We start from the raw sequence: 15,815 nt of genomic DNA, 5'->3' as shown, positions 1-15,815 counted from the left end.
CATAGCTATTCTGTATCTATCTCCATATTTTTGAACATTTGACAAAACAGAATGGTGAGTTCTAAAAGGTGAGGCTAGATATACATCTATTCTGGTACATGTTTTCTTTTTAAAAATTCAGGAAAACTAATTTTATATAAAAATGAGCACTAAAAATAGATCCCACCTGAATCCAATATGTTACTATACAAGAATAAGAAACAGAAAAGCATTATCATAGAAAGCTTGTTAAAAAGGCACACCACAAAATAGATATGAGAATCAAACATAGTATTTCAATACACACTGAAATAAATTAAGGAAACATACAAGAAATAAAAGAAAACATAAATCAAAATTAGAAAAAATAAAAAATGAAGTGAAAGAATTCAGGAAGGACTCTGAAATGAAGACTAAACTAGAAGAGGCATAAGCGAAAAAAAAACAAAACCAAGAATTCATGAGGAAAGAAAAAAATGAAAATAAAATTTAAAACTAAAAAGAAATTATTTGATTTTGGTGTCCATTACACAGGGGCATTCAATTTGTGAAAATGATCTAGCAATACATTCACATTCTGTGTACTTCTTAAGTTTATATTATACTTCAGTAAAAAAAAAAAAAAATACTGAAATGAAAAAAGATAAGTGTAATTCAAGAGAAAGTTGGTTTCTACTCTTTATGCCAGAAAACCACAATTTGCATCCAAATTTTATTGAAATTCCTTTCATAAATGTCTCCAAAGACTTTCTAGATACAATGACACTGACTCTTTGAGACTTCAAACAATGGTGATCACATCCTCATTTTTGCATTAACCTTCCCAGTCAACTTCTCAATAGATTCCTTTGTTTTTCTTCCTCCACTAGTCTTTCAAATATTGATGTTTCTGGGCACAATATTCAGTTATTTTCCCTTTTTACTCAAATTCTCTTCCTAACCAATGATATCATACCTAAAGAGCTCAGCTTTCACACATATATAGGCTGTTAATCCTCAACTCTGCATTTCTAGTTCCGTTTCTCTCTTGAAAAATAGCCCTTTATCAGTTCAGTTCAGTTCAGTCGCTCAGTCATGTCCGACTCTTTGCGACTCCATGAACTGCAGCATGCCAGGCCTCCCTGTCCATCACCAACTCCCGGAGTTCACTCAAACTCATGTCCATTGAGTCAGTGATGCCATCCAACCATTGCATCCGCTGTCGTCCCCTTCTCTTCCTGCCTTCAATCTTTCCCAGCATCAGGGTCTTTTCAAATGAGTCAGCTCTTCACATCAGGTGGCCAAAGTATTGGAGTTTCAGCTTCAAAAACAGTCCTTTCAATGAACATTCAGGACTGATTTTCTTTAGGATGGACTGGCTGGATCTCCTTGCAGTCCAAGGGACTCTCAAGAGTATTCTACAACACCACAGTTCAAAAGCATTAATTCTTCAGTGCTCAGATTTCTTTATAGTCCAACTCTCACATCCACACATGACTACTGGAAAAACCATAGCCTTGACTGAGACAGAACTGTGTCTGAGTGTCTCCTGTGGAGGTACAGGTCGGCAGTGGTCTGCCGCAGGGACAGGGGCTCTGGGTGTGGGTATGGCATAAGCCCTCTTGGAGAAGGTTGCCATTTACTCCACTATGGAGCTGCCAGAACTTACATAGGACTGGGAAATAGACTCTTGGAGGGCACAACAGAACCTTTGGCACCAGGACTCAGGAGAAAGGAACAGTGACCATACAGGAGACTTGCCGGTGGGTGTCTAGAAGTCTCCAGTGAATGCGTGGGTCGGTGGTGGCCTGCTACAGGGCTGGGGGCACAGACTGTGGCAGTACATGACTGGGTTCTTTTGAGGGAGGTCAAGATTATCTTTATTACCTCCACCATAGATTTTCTCCCAGGTAAATAGCAGGGAGGGAACACAGGTCCACCCATCAACTGAAAATTGGATTAAAGATTTACTGAGCATGGCCCCACCCAACAGAACAAGACCCAGTATCCCCCTCAGTTAGTCTCTCCCATCAGGAAGCTTCCATAAGCCTCTTATCCTTCTCCATCAAAGGGCAGACAGACTGAAAACCACCATCACAGAAAAGTAACCAGTCTAATCACATGGACCACAGCCTTGTCTAACTCAATGAAACTACGAGCCATGTTGTGTAGGGCCACCCAAGATGGAGGGGTCATGGTGGAGAGTTCTGACAAAATGTGCTCCACTGGAGAAGGGAATGGCAAACCACTTCAGTATTCCTGCCTTGAGAGCCCCATGAACAGTATGAACAGGCAAAATGATAGGACATTGAAAGATGAACTCCCCAGGTCAGTAGGTGCCCAATATGCTGCTGGAGATCAGTGGAGAAATAACTCCAGAAAGAATGAAGAGATGGAACCAAAGCAAAAATACCACCCAGTTGTGGATGTGACTGGTAGTGGAAGCAAGGTCCGATGCTATAAAGAGCAATATTGGATAGGAACCTGGAATGTTTGGTCCATGAATCAAGACAAATTGGAAGTGATCAAACAGGGGATGGCAAGAATGAACATCAACATTTTAGGAATCAGCAAACTAAAATGGACTGGAATGTGTGAATTTAACTCAGATGACCATTATATTTATTACTGTGGGCAAGAATACCCTAGAAGAAATGGAGTAACCATAATAGTCACCAAAAGAGTCTGAAACACAGTACTTGGATGCAGTCTCTAGAACGACAAAATTATCTCTGTTCGTTTCTGAGGCAAACCATTCAATATCACGGTAATCCAAGTCTATGCCCCAACCAGTAATGCTGAAGAAGCTGAAGTTGAACAGTTCTATGAAGACCTACAAGACCTTCTAGAATTAACACCTCCAAAAGATGTCCTTTTCATTATAGGGGACTGGAATGCAAAAGTAGGAAGTCAAGAAACACCTGGAGTAACAGGCAAATTTGGCCTTGGAATACGGAATGAAGCAGGGCAAAGACTAATACAGCCCTTTATATCCAACTGTTAATGAGCTCTCTCAGTGATTAGCAGACAGTACCTCTCCTTTTAAACTTGCTCCTTATCCAACCCTTCTTATCTCCAAGAAGGAAAATGATCATATCCTCTGTTCAATAAGTAAGTTTCCTTGTCTACTGTCCTAAGAAAACCCCTCTTTCAACATTCCACTTTTTGTTGTTGTTGTTGTTGTTGTTTTTAATTGTATTGAAGTACAGTTGATTTACAATGTTGTGATTCAGTTTGCTATACAATAAACCCTTTTTCATTGAGGTTTGTCACATGACATTAAATATAGTTCCCTCTGCTATACAGCAGGACCTTGTTTATCCATTCTATATATGATAGTTTACATCTGCTAATTCCAAATCCCAATCTTTCCCTCTGTCCCCAACCCAACCCAGCAACCACAAGTCTGATCTCTATGTCTGACCAACATTCCAGTTTTATATCCTTCTCCATATTTCTTTTCCTTAACAATTCTATTTCTGGATTAAATTGGCAATATTACTGCCTTTATTTTATCACTATTCAGTCACTTCTTCATCTACATTCTAATTACTCATCCCTTTATCAAAACCACCCTCTCTATAGCACTGATGATGTTATCTATTATTTTGTTCCTTTTACAAATGATTTTAATTGCACTAAACTGATTTGCCTTACACTGCTCTGCTCAGTCTGCTTATTAATATTCCCTAAACATTCTGTCATATAAAAAAATGCCATTTTCCAAGTTAAATACCTGGATAAAGTGGACTGCAGAGAAGGGAGGTGAGAGAAGAAAATAAGAGAATAGGGGAAAGAGACAAAGAAGAAAATCCTTCAGGGATCCTTAACTTCCTAGGGTTCAACAACTCAACCTATTCTGACAACATGCTATCCTAGCTCCAGGATCAATATTTTAAATAACTATACATGTAAATAAAATAGTTATAATTGAGAAACACTGAAACACTGGAAACCACACATCGCTTTTTCTCTCTTGCTATTAGACTTTGTTTTTCTTCCCAATCATCAAGAAATAAAATTGGAATTGCTCTCTGATTCCTTTTTCTCAGCAACATCCGATAAAATGTTAAGTTATATAAACTCCTGCTGAGTGTCTTCTCACATCAGCCCCACACTTCCTCTCCTTCGCTATCGTGACAACACTCAAATATCCTCGTGATCTCTCACGAAGACTCTTACAGCAGTTCCCTTTAATTTCTCTCTGCCTTTCATCCCGCTCCACTTGAATCAATCCTAAATATTACTAATGACATGTCAATCAAACACTCTGCTCAAACTGCTCACCGTCTCTATGCTGTTTCTAGAAATAACTACAGAATGCCACTGTCTAGCATTAAAATCCTCCACCAATTTGCCCCAGCTTTATCTTCTGTTGTTTCCCAACCAACTGAACTAATGTCTATGAACCTATTCCCTATGTGCTATCTTTGTGTTTTTAAAACATTTTTCTTGCCTATAACAATTTGTAATTTTCACTCCCTTATATGAAATTTTGTCAAGCCTCCAAATAGAGTTTTGATAAACTATTTTATCAAGCCTCCAAATAGGGTCTCACTGTCCTTATTATCATCTGCCACATATTCCTTTTTGGAACATACATTTTTTTTTCAAAATATGTTTTTAATCAGACCTAGTATTTAGATAATTATATGAGAAAAATATTCAACATTATGTATATGAAGGTGAATTACATGGAGTTTCACTTCTACTAATGACACAGTTTGTACTGAACTAATTTCCACAAATAATGTTGATAAGTAAGTTAAAAAAAAAACAAAACAATTATTTGAAGGCAATGGAAATCAGTTAAGAGCAGACAAAGAAGAGAGTTTTTCATTCAAGAAAATCTACTGATTAATGTGGGGAGGAATGGATAGAACTCAAGCAGAAAGCTGGAGACCTTCTAGTTTGGAAAGACACAGGACAGAGATTTAAGGTATCGGATCAACTTAAAGGTGGGAAGGTATATCCAGAAACTGAAGAAGGTGCCCTGAAATATGTGAATATACTTTCCCCAAGTCCTTAGCTGACACCTGAACTGCATATGGAAGCAGACCATGAAAGCAGTGGCTAGAAACTTGAAAGAGATGTGTGGTTGTTGATGACTGCAAAGCAGTTTTGAAAGGGAATCCAGCCAAGTAAACTGCTAGAACAAAAATCTTCAAAGGAAACAGAATTCAGAATCAAGAATTAAAGTATATAATCTATTTTATAATGTACAGTACAAAATAAAAATTACTATACGTGCAAAAAAAAGAAAACATGATTCACAGTCAAGAGAAAAACCAGTCAATGCAGTTCAGTTCAGTTCAGTCGCTCAGTTGTGTCTGACTCTTTGTGACTCAATTAACTGCAGCATGCCAGGCCTCCCTGTCCATCACCAACTCCCGGAGCCTACCCAAACTTATGTCCATTGAGTAGGTGATGCCATCCAGCCATCTCATCCTCTGTCATCCCCTTCTCCTCCTGCCCTCAATCTTTCCTAGGATCAGAATCTTTTCAAATAAGTCAATTCAAACTCACCTAAAGTAACTCAGATGTTAAAATTAGCACACAGGGATTTAAAAACTGCTGTTAAAATATGTTAAAAAGTTTAAAAGAAAGAGTCATAAAAAATAAAAATATGTGGGGGAGCACTCAGTCCAGAAATGGAAAATATATAAAATGGAAGTTCTAGAACTGAAAAGTACACTATATATGGACGATTAAGGGGGTGGTCTTAAGAGCATATTGGTGATGCTGGAAGAAAGGGTTGAAACTTGAAAATAAATGTAAAGTATTTATCCACTGTGGCAAAACTAATACAATTTTGTAAAGTTTAAAAATAAAATAAAATTAAAAAAAAATAAATAAATGATCATTGATAAATCAAAAAAAAAAAAAAAACAGAGGGAAAAAAGATTAAATAAGAATGAACAGAATCTCAGCAATCTATGGGACAAGGCCCCAAAGTCAATCTATCTCTATCTATTTATATTCATCTTTCCATAAGTCCCCGAAGAAGAGTAAAGGAATGAGGAACAGGTATTATTTGGAAAAATGATGGCCGAAAATTTGGTGTAAAATATAAACTCTGTATCCAAAAAAACCTTAGTATCCCAAGAAATAAAAATATCAATTTTTTATCAAGTATCCCAAGAAATAAAAATACCCATCTCTCCACTATCACCACCACACACATAGGCACAGTATAGAAAAACTACTGAAAACCAAAGATAAAGAGAAATTATGGAAAGATAAAGCAATCACAAACAGGGTAATATCAATATGAATGAAAGCTGAACTTATATCAGAAAGAGATTAGGTGACAATGAGGCATTTTTGAGACGCTTAAAGAAACAAACAAAAGAAATACTGTTAACCCAAAATGCTATACTCAGGGAAAATATCTTCCAGAAATAAAGATGAAATAAAGTCATTTTCAGATCAATGAAAACTGAGAGGATTTCTTTCCAATAGATCTGCACCACAAATTGTCTACATTCTGAACTGTATATATGTATACTTATGTGTTTCTGAATATATATGTGTATGTGTATATATACACATACACATAAGTATACACAGAAACACATGGAAGAAAGTGAAGAGGAACTCAAAAGCCTCTTGATGAAAGTGAAAGTGGAGAGTGAAAAAGTTGGCTTCAAGCTCAACATTCAGAAAACGAAGATCATGGCATCTGGTCCCACCACTTCATGGGAAATAGATGGGGAAACAGTGGAAACAGTGTCAGGCTTTATTTTTCTGGGCTCCAAAATCACTGCAGATGGTGACTGCAGCCATGAAATTAAAAGATGCTTACTCCTTGGAAGGAAAGTTATGACCAACATAGATAGCATATTCAAAAGCAGAGACATTACTTTGCCAACAAAGGTTCGTCTAGTCAAGGCTATGGTTTTTCCTGTGGTCATGTATGGATGTGAGAGTTGGACTGTGAAGAAGGCTGAGCACCGAAGAATTGATGCTTTTGAACTGTGGTGTTAGAGAAGACTCTTGAGAGTCCCTTGGACTGCAAGGAGATCCAACCAGTCCATTCTGAAGGAGATCAGCCCTGGGATTACTTTGGAAGGAATGATGCTAGAGCTGAAACTCCAGTACTTTGGCCACCTCATGCAAAGAGTTGACTCATTGGAAAAGACTCTGATGCTGGGAGGGATTGGGGGCAGGAGGAGAAGGGGACGACAGGGGATGAGATGGCTGGATGGCATCACTGACTCGATGGACGTGAGTCTGAGTGAACTCCGGGAGTTGGTGATGAACAGGGAGGCCTGGAGTGCTGCAATTCATGGGGTCGCAGGGAGTCAGACACGACTGAGCAACTGATCTGATCTGATCTGATCTGATACATATATATATACATATGCATATGTATATACATATGTATACTTGGTATATTTGTATATATATAAATATTCTGACTTTGCACTAGCCTCCTTGCCTTCTATATCTCTGCCGAAGTTCTCCCTTTTATCACGTGCATTGTTACTCTAAAATAATTTAGTAAATACACTTTGATGTGTTTGTGTATGCTATTTAACTTTAATCTACAACTAGAGGTGGTTTCTTAACATTTAAAATATGTTAATCAAAAATCCTGCCTATAAGGATCCTTACCAGCTGAAGTGCCCCAATCAGGGGTACTTTCTAGAGGCACTTAAGAGTTAGCACTTCAGATACTGCTAATTATGTGTGCACATGAGTGTTAACTAGTATCAGGAATATCAGAAATAATTTTTCAGGAATACCAGTGAAATGAATGTTGTTCTTCATACATGGTAGCTGAAAATACTTTATAGTCACTGCTGCCTTTTCATAAATATACAAGAGTCAAGGGGTTAGCAGATGTAAATTATTACATATAGAATGGATAAACAACAAGGTCCTACTGTATGGCACAGGGAACTATATTCAACATCCTGTGATAAATCATATGGAAAAGAGTATTTAAAAAAAAGGGGTGTCTGTATGTGTATAACTGAGTCACTGTGCCATACAGCGGAGATTGGCATAACACTGTAAAAGAATTAGAATTTTTAAGAAAAGAGAGAGAGAGTCTAGCTGCTTAACTACAGATCATCCATAGCTCTGTTTTATCTGTGTCCCATCTTGAGGTAGGATTCTGCCTTCTGATTACAAGGAAAGGTAACAGACCCTGACATCAGAACATCGTTTAGTATGTTTCTCAGTGAAACTGCGATCTAAAGTGCTTGACATGCGCCTAAATAAACGAGAGTTGGTAGTTTACCCAGTTTGTTGAAACCGGTTATATGACTGATCATCAAGCCTGCTACTTTATATATGCATGTAGCAGAATTCAGTTGGGATTTGCTTAAATAATACCATACCACCTAGTGGTGGGGTCTTAGGGGAAGACACAGATAGCTCTCATCAACTATTATTTATCTCAAGTCAGTTTGCAATCTGTCCCCCACCTCACCTCCACCTCCCTACCTCACCTGGCCAAGAAAAGGAGTTATTATAGCATCAACAAGCCTGTGCATGTCTTTTAAAAGATACTGTATGTAGCAATTTTGTTTATATCAATTTATTTACACATACACGTGTGTGTGTGTGTATATATATGTGTGCGTGTATATATATATATATATGTTCATATATATATATATATAAATACATTCATTCTACTCTGGTGCTTATACCAATACAAATCATATAAGAACACAATAGAGAACACAGTTTGATATTAAGAAATATTTTTAAGTGGACAAATTAAGTAAATGAAATTCTTCAGTGAAGGAATGCATAAAGAATTAACTGGTTCACAGATTTCGTAACTGACAAGAAATCTTTGCCTCTCACTCAAGCAAATTAATTCAGACTATCACAAATGCTCTTCTCTTTTATCCAAAGAAATGCCATAACCTTTCTTTTAAAACAAAGTTATTTTAAGCATTACTTTTGATAATTCATTCAGAGCAATGAATGAAACTGTCATACCTCCAAATGGTATCCAACTCTGATGAAGGCACAGAGTGGGTCAAAAGCTCCTGTCCCGCAGGTCAGTAGATGTGTTCTGTTATAGTGATGCAAAACCCGAACATAATTTGCACATTCATTCTAAAAACCGGGAGAAAAAGAAGGAATTGGTTAGTGTAATAAAATGTTTTGCTTCTGTTTTGACTGTTGTTTTTCCTAACCCTAGACATCTCATGTATAAGCCTCCCTTGGTTAGGGAAGGCAAAGGGGGCAGATGAAAAGAGGACAACAACCAGCAGAAGAGTCGGGGAGATGGATATAGTGAGGTATCAGTTACAATCAATACTGGGAGTGCATCATTATGAGGTATTCTAGTACACAATTGAGTTTTTTTTTTTAAAAAGCACTGGTCAGAAGTGTATTCAGGTGTAGATTTCCAAGGCAATGTTTCACTAGGCAATTAAATTATTATCAAGACTGTTATTTTTTAAAGTACATATAAATCAACATTAAGTCGGAAGACCAATCAGTAGAAGTAGTTTCATTACCCTCAAGGAAACATATGCAGACTTCAGGGCACAAAGAGTTCTGATGTTTGGAAAAGTAAGTCCTGTATTTTCAAACTCATAAATTCATATAAAGGACTTTCAGAGAATTTTCAAATAAACAGATGGAAACTAACTGGTAAAAGTAACATTTTATACCTATTACTGTAAGATTACAGTCCTGGGATCAGCAAACTTTTTCTATAAAGAAATGGAGAGTAAATATATTTAGTTTGATGGGCCATCTGGTCTCTGTTGCAACTACTTAACTTCTGCAGCTATAGCATAAAAGCAGCCATTGTCAACAGAAAAATAAATGGATATGGATATGTTCCAAGAAAACTTCATTTATGGCAGGTCACATTTGGCCTCAGATCTCTAGTTTGTCTAAAATGGGATTCAACTGTAAGCTTATCAGAAAACAGAATCTCAGTTTTGCACATCTATATAGTCCATAGTTAATCAAACTCAGTACCTAATACACAGCCCACACTCAACAAAGTTTTAATAGATCAAGCATTAGGTAAGTATGCTAAATGAAAAAACGTTCTAAAACTATTTCAAACCAACTTAACTAAATTTTGGCAAATACCTTGTTGGCAAATTAATCCCAGGGACAGAGGGGCCTGGTGGGCTGCCGTCTCTGGGGTCGCACAGAGTCAGACACGACTGAAGCGACTTCACAGCAGCAGCAGTGCATTTAAATTATGAGAGAAATACCAAACCCTTTTATTGCTAAATATTACCTTGACATTAGTAGATGCAATAGTCAGTAAAAGATATTTTATAAAGACAGATTTTGATTTTTAAAGTCTCTCATATAACAGTATTGGGATGAAAAAAGCCAACAGAACCATCATACCATACATGACTGAGATTACAGCATTCCCTTGGGAAGAACAAGTAATGCACTAATGAACAGATTATTTGGGGTACTAAGATTTATTTCTTTAATTTCCCATTAACATAGCATCCTAGTCTATGGATGACCCATACAGTTGGGAAAATCTAACATTCTATTTTCATCTTGCTGTAAGCACATGCTTCTCATCTCCTGAAATGGGCGCATCCTGAGGGGCCAATGAGACCATATTCTGGCTCTGCTGGGTTTAGACTGACACAGCCTCTGAATGTGTTCAGTTCGTCAGCAACATGCCGCAGACTGAGGAAGCAAGGAAGACTCATCCCTTGACTGTTACCCAGTTGCTACACAAGAATAAGGTGTTGGTAGAATGTGTGTTAATTTTTCACATGTTTTTGCTTTTTCTTCTTACAGAAAAAAGAACAAGTTAACTTTCTAAAGGAGATGTGCATACTTCTTCCAAAGCTGTGAACTGTATCATCAGCTGGTTACACCTAACATGTGAACAGTCCTTTCACTCATGGGTTCATGAGCTCAGAACTGTGGAACAGGGCGGCGGCTGCTGCTGCACCACCTCTTCCCTTTCACACACTAAAGGTAAGTTATGGAGAAATGAAATACTGATTCCTTCAGTAAGCGATCTTCTCAAAACGTGTGGAATACATAAAGCATGTCTATTGCCTTTGCCATCTTCTATCAAGTTTTTAGTTTTTTCTCCTTTAACTTCTTCATTTGTTTATAATTCACTAATCAAAGTGAAACAAAATCTCACAAAGAAGGTGCTTAGCTTATCTTTAAGATACTACCTGAAATTATTTTTCTCTCTAATACATAGGAAATAAATATTACTATAAGAATGTATAAATCTGAATTGATTAAAATATAGTAAGATATAATAAGAGAAAATAAAACCAAGATCTAGATGGCACCTTGGTTCCCTACACTAACTCCACAATGAAAATAAGTTTTAAGTAATTATGTACACATAGACAATGTACATGTATATATCAAATATGTGTGTATGTATATGAGTGTGTTTGTACTAAGTTGCTTCATTCATATCCAACTGTTTGCAACTCTATGGACTGTAGCCCACTGGGCTCCTCTGTCTATGGGATTCTCCAGGCAAGAATATTGGAGTGGCTTGCCATGCCTTCCTCCAGGGGATCTTCTGAACCCAAGGATTGAACCCATGTCTCTTATATCTGCTGCATTGGCAGGTGGGTTTTTCACCACTAGAGCCATCTGGGAAGCCCCGTGTGTGTGTGTGTGTGTGTGTGTATGTGTTTTGTTGTTCAGTCTCAAAGTCATGTCCACCTCTTTGCAACCCATAAAAATGCAACATTCCAGGCTTCCCTGTCTTTCACTATCTCCCAGAGTTTGCTCAAACTCATGTCCATTGAGTAGGTGATGCCATCCAACCATCTGATCCTCTGTCCCATTTCTTCTCCTCCTGCACTCAATCTTTCCCAGCATCAGGGTTTTTTCCAATGAGTTGCCTCTTTGCATCAGGTGGCCAAAGTTTGGAGCTTCAGCTTCAGCCTTAGTTCTTCCAATGAATATTCAGGGTTGATTTCCTTTAGGATTTACTGGTTGGATCTCTTTGCTATCTAAGGGAGTCTCAAGAGTCTTCTCCAGCACCACAGTTCAAAAGCATCAATTCTTTGGCACTCAGCCTTCTTTATGATCCAACTCTCACATCTGTACATGAGTACTGGAAAAACCATAGCTTTGACTAGTTGTACCTTTGTTGGCAAAGTGATGTCTCTGCTGTTTAATATGCTATCTAAGTTTGTCATAGCTTTTCTTCCAAGGAGCAAGTGTCTTTTAATTGCATGGCTGCAGTCACCATCCATAGTGATTCTGGAGCCCCCAAAAATAAAATCTGTCACTGTTTCCCTTTTTCCTCATCTATTTGCCCTGAAGTAATGGGACCAGATGCCATGATCTTCATTTTTTGAATGTTGAGTTTTAAGCCAGCTTTTTCACTCTTCTCTTTCAACTTTTGTATGTGTGTATATATAATATATGTGTATATATCTAGATATATGTATTTATTCCTTACATGAATTGTATATATGCTTTTTAGGAACAAATAACAGGTTAGAGATTCAGTCCTTTGTCACTGACCAGGACTACAATTATGATATGTTTAGTTTACAACGAATAATACTTACGGCATCATTTCCTTTCATTATGCATTCTTCTGTTTTTAGTGCTGTACTTGGCCAGTGTATCTGAAATAAAACATAATGCTCTATTATGCAAACACATATAAAAATAAACTACACTGAAAACCCATTTCATTTTTTCTGTAAGTCAATACTTTATATTTTATTTTATTTTTTTTGCTTCTATTTCTTTGAGAAGATCAAGAGGTTCATCACTTAACTCAGATATTAGGGAGCCAAATAGGCCTTAATACATGAGAGATATTGGGGACTTATAAAAGTGGTGACAATAGCATTTAATTATGATGATCTTGTTATGATTAAATTTATTATCATAAGAGTAAAGCACTACATGGTTTCAACTATAGGAATACAACATTACCTTGATATTGTTATTACTGTATCAGGCCCCCTAAGTTTCTTACGAACAATATTCAGCATCATGTGGTCATTTGTTTTCACAGTGCAGTATATAAACTTTTAAATACTTTGGCCACCTGATGCAAAGAGCTGACTCATTGAAAAAAACCCTGAAGCTGGGAAAGACTGAGGGCAGGAGGAGAAGGGGGGTGGGCAGAAGATGACAAGGTTAGATGGCATCACCAACACAATGGACATGAATTTGAGCAAAGCCCAAGAGATAATGAAGGACAGGGAAGCCTGGCGTGCTGCAGTCCATGGGGTCGCAAAGAGTTGGACACAACTTAGTGACTGAACAACAACAAACAGAAACACATGAGCACTTTTTGTTATGTTGCAACATAAAAAAGAAAGACAAAGAACAAGTAGTGATACCAAAGAAAGCCAGTTAAAAGCCAAAAGCACACATAGAAAAGCCTAGAATCAGTGCTCTTCATTAAATCATAGATCTGTCGATGGAGCATATATGCTTCAGGAACAATATCACATTAACGTAACAACAATGTCAGGTTCAACTGCAGCCTTGCATCAGCCTGAAGAGGGTGCTTAACACCACTACAGAATAAGGATGCTGGAAATGAAACTGTTGAATTTATAAACTTTATTGATCCTTTTTTGGAAAAAATTCAGACACTGAGTGATAGGTTTTCTCAGATGACTTCCAAAATATATTCTAATTTGAGATTCAATTTGCTTTTGGAATTATAGTTTTACTATGGATGCATAAATCATTCAAAAGAATATGCTAGAATGTACGTGTGTACATGTGTAAACACAAGCTCAAAATACAAATTAATTTTAGGATTACTCATCACTGGAAAGATAATTTGCTTATTAATATGAGTAAATCAGAGAATATCTCACCCGTCAATCATAATGATTAACATTCTTAAGATCTTTAATTTACAAGAAGCAAGGCTTTTCTTCTTATAATATTAACACCCCTTTTTATTTATTTTCATCATTATATAAAATGAGACTTATTTAAACTATATTTCTACAATTTCAAAGTATTTGATAACCAATTCTTTGGAAAAAAAATCAAAGTTCAGCTTTTCAATGTTGAAACAGACAAGAGAATAACCTCAATTTACTACCTCATTCTCCTTAGTCATTGGTTTTATGTGGATTATTTCTGGGACTATTTGAACACATTGTTTTGGGGGGGCGCAATTCTCTAGAGGATTCCTATATTTTGTTGACTAATTTTGTTTTCAGCTATCTTTTCAACCACCTTGGAAGATAGAGATAGATCCTCCCTCCAGGGCAAATAGATTTTTTTCTTGATCAGGATAATAAAGATAATGTCTCCCTCTGGGCAAAGGCTGGACAGGTTTGCTAGAAGACTCCTTTTAAGGCTGAGAGTATTCTGAGCTGGAAGTTGGTAAATTGGGTGCAAGATATATTCACTGTGTGTACAACATCTCCTTAGGCTGCTTGGCTCTGTGGGACTTGAGGAGGAAAAGACAACTGATGGAAACACGAGGCTCATACAGTCTGCGGTACTGGGAGTGACAGAGTCCTCTGTCTCTAGGCCAGGTGCCTCCTGTCTTTTGCCAGCATCAATGAAACTATGACAGGTTGACTTGTCTAAAAGCAAGGTAAAATTCACAGTTCTTGACACAAACAAAAAATAATATATTCTGTGGTGGTGAAGACAATACATGGTTCTTCTAGGATTGCCAGAATGTGTTATTTCAAGCAGCAAACCTAATCGTGACGACTGCTCTGCTGCTGCTAAGTCGCTTCAGTCGTGTCCAGCTCTGTGCGACCCCATAGACGGCAGCCCACCAGGCTCCCCCGTCCCTGGGATTCTCCAGGCAAGAACATTGGAGTGGGTTGCCATTTCCTTCTCCAATGCATGAAAGTGAAAAGAGAAAGTGAAGTCACTCAGTCATGTCCGACTCTTAGCGACCTCATGGACTGTAGCCTACCAGGATCCTCTGTCCCTGGGATTTTCCAGGCAAGAGTGCTGGAGTGGGGTGCCAATAATGAAATCATTACTTCAGGCACATCTTCAGTGATGTTCCCAGATAACTTTCAACAGATGGCATTTGTCCCTCCTTTAATGCTCTGAATTGTTTTTCTTACTTTTTCTTCCTATGATTTCACAGTATGTGTATTCAATTTTAGTTCTCTCATTAGGCTGTAAGTTACAGAGGGCAAGGCAGTGACTAACTTCTGTAGCCCTAAAATGCCTACCTGACACAGGGTCTTTAATGCCATCACTGCTTATTCATTGGCTACTGACAGATTTGGGTCAGTCAACATTTCTTTATCACATTCTTCAAAAAGTTAATTCACTAAAGGATCCTACAATACAGTTTGAGAGAGAGATTCACTGACATGAAAAGGCTACAATCAGTGTCAAGTAAATGAGACAAGCAGCACTTTCCAGTTTAATCAGGGAGGAAATCCTACAGAATTTAGTGAGTGTGAAAGACTGGCAGGATTTCCGAGGGCAGAGAAAACGGTCTTAACCAGATCACTCTGGGTTCACAAAGGGAAAGAAGTAGAAGATTAAGTTATGAACACTTAACCACTAAAGTCCAACACATCAGAACTCCCCTAAGGAATAATATACTTGAGTTTTGCTTTTATTGTTGTTTATACTTTAGTTTCCTTTGGATTGTTTTTTTAACACAATTTAACAGGCTCAGGACTGTATTCAAATGTCCACTCAGGTGAGAAAAGACAAGAGAATTATCTCACTGGAAACCAGAAGTTATTTTAAAGCCATTATGTACAGATGTTCTGCCAAGACAGTAAGGGAAATGATTTTCTTAATTTGTTTTGGCAGTTAGGATGCCTTTTGGTTCTGCTCCAAAGTATAGCATCAACAAAAAGTCATAAAATTAAGCTATCTGTTCTGCATAAAGCATTTTTAAAGGCAGTTAAACAACAGGGTGTAATGACATT

At 37.4% G+C, this 15,815-nt stretch overlaps 1 protein-coding gene across 1 annotated transcript in view; it reads right to left on the bottom strand.

The window, feature by feature from the left end:
* Positions 1 to 15,815, bottom strand: part of SEMA3E (semaphorin 3E) — a 274,076-nt gene that overhangs the window by 100,993 nt on the left and 157,268 nt on the right. Inside the window, exons 3-4 of the mRNA XM_006049428.4 lie at positions 12,483 to 12,542; positions 8,920 to 9,039 (exon numbers count right to left, since the gene is read on the bottom strand). Of these exons, the coding sequence (XP_006049490.3) occupies positions 8,920 to 9,039; positions 12,483 to 12,542 (180 nt within the window). The remainder of the gene's footprint in view (positions 1 to 8,919; positions 9,040 to 12,482; positions 12,543 to 15,815) is intronic.

This window comes from Bubalus bubalis, chromosome 8, assembly GCF_019923935.1.
Source record: "Bubalus bubalis isolate 160015118507 breed Murrah chromosome 8, NDDB_SH_1, whole genome shotgun sequence".
NCBI classification, from domain to species: domain Eukaryota; kingdom Metazoa; phylum Chordata; class Mammalia; order Artiodactyla; family Bovidae; genus Bubalus; species Bubalus bubalis.
The sequence above is the reverse complement of the archived record's forward strand: the minus strand, read 5'-3'. Positions and strand labels throughout refer to the sequence as shown.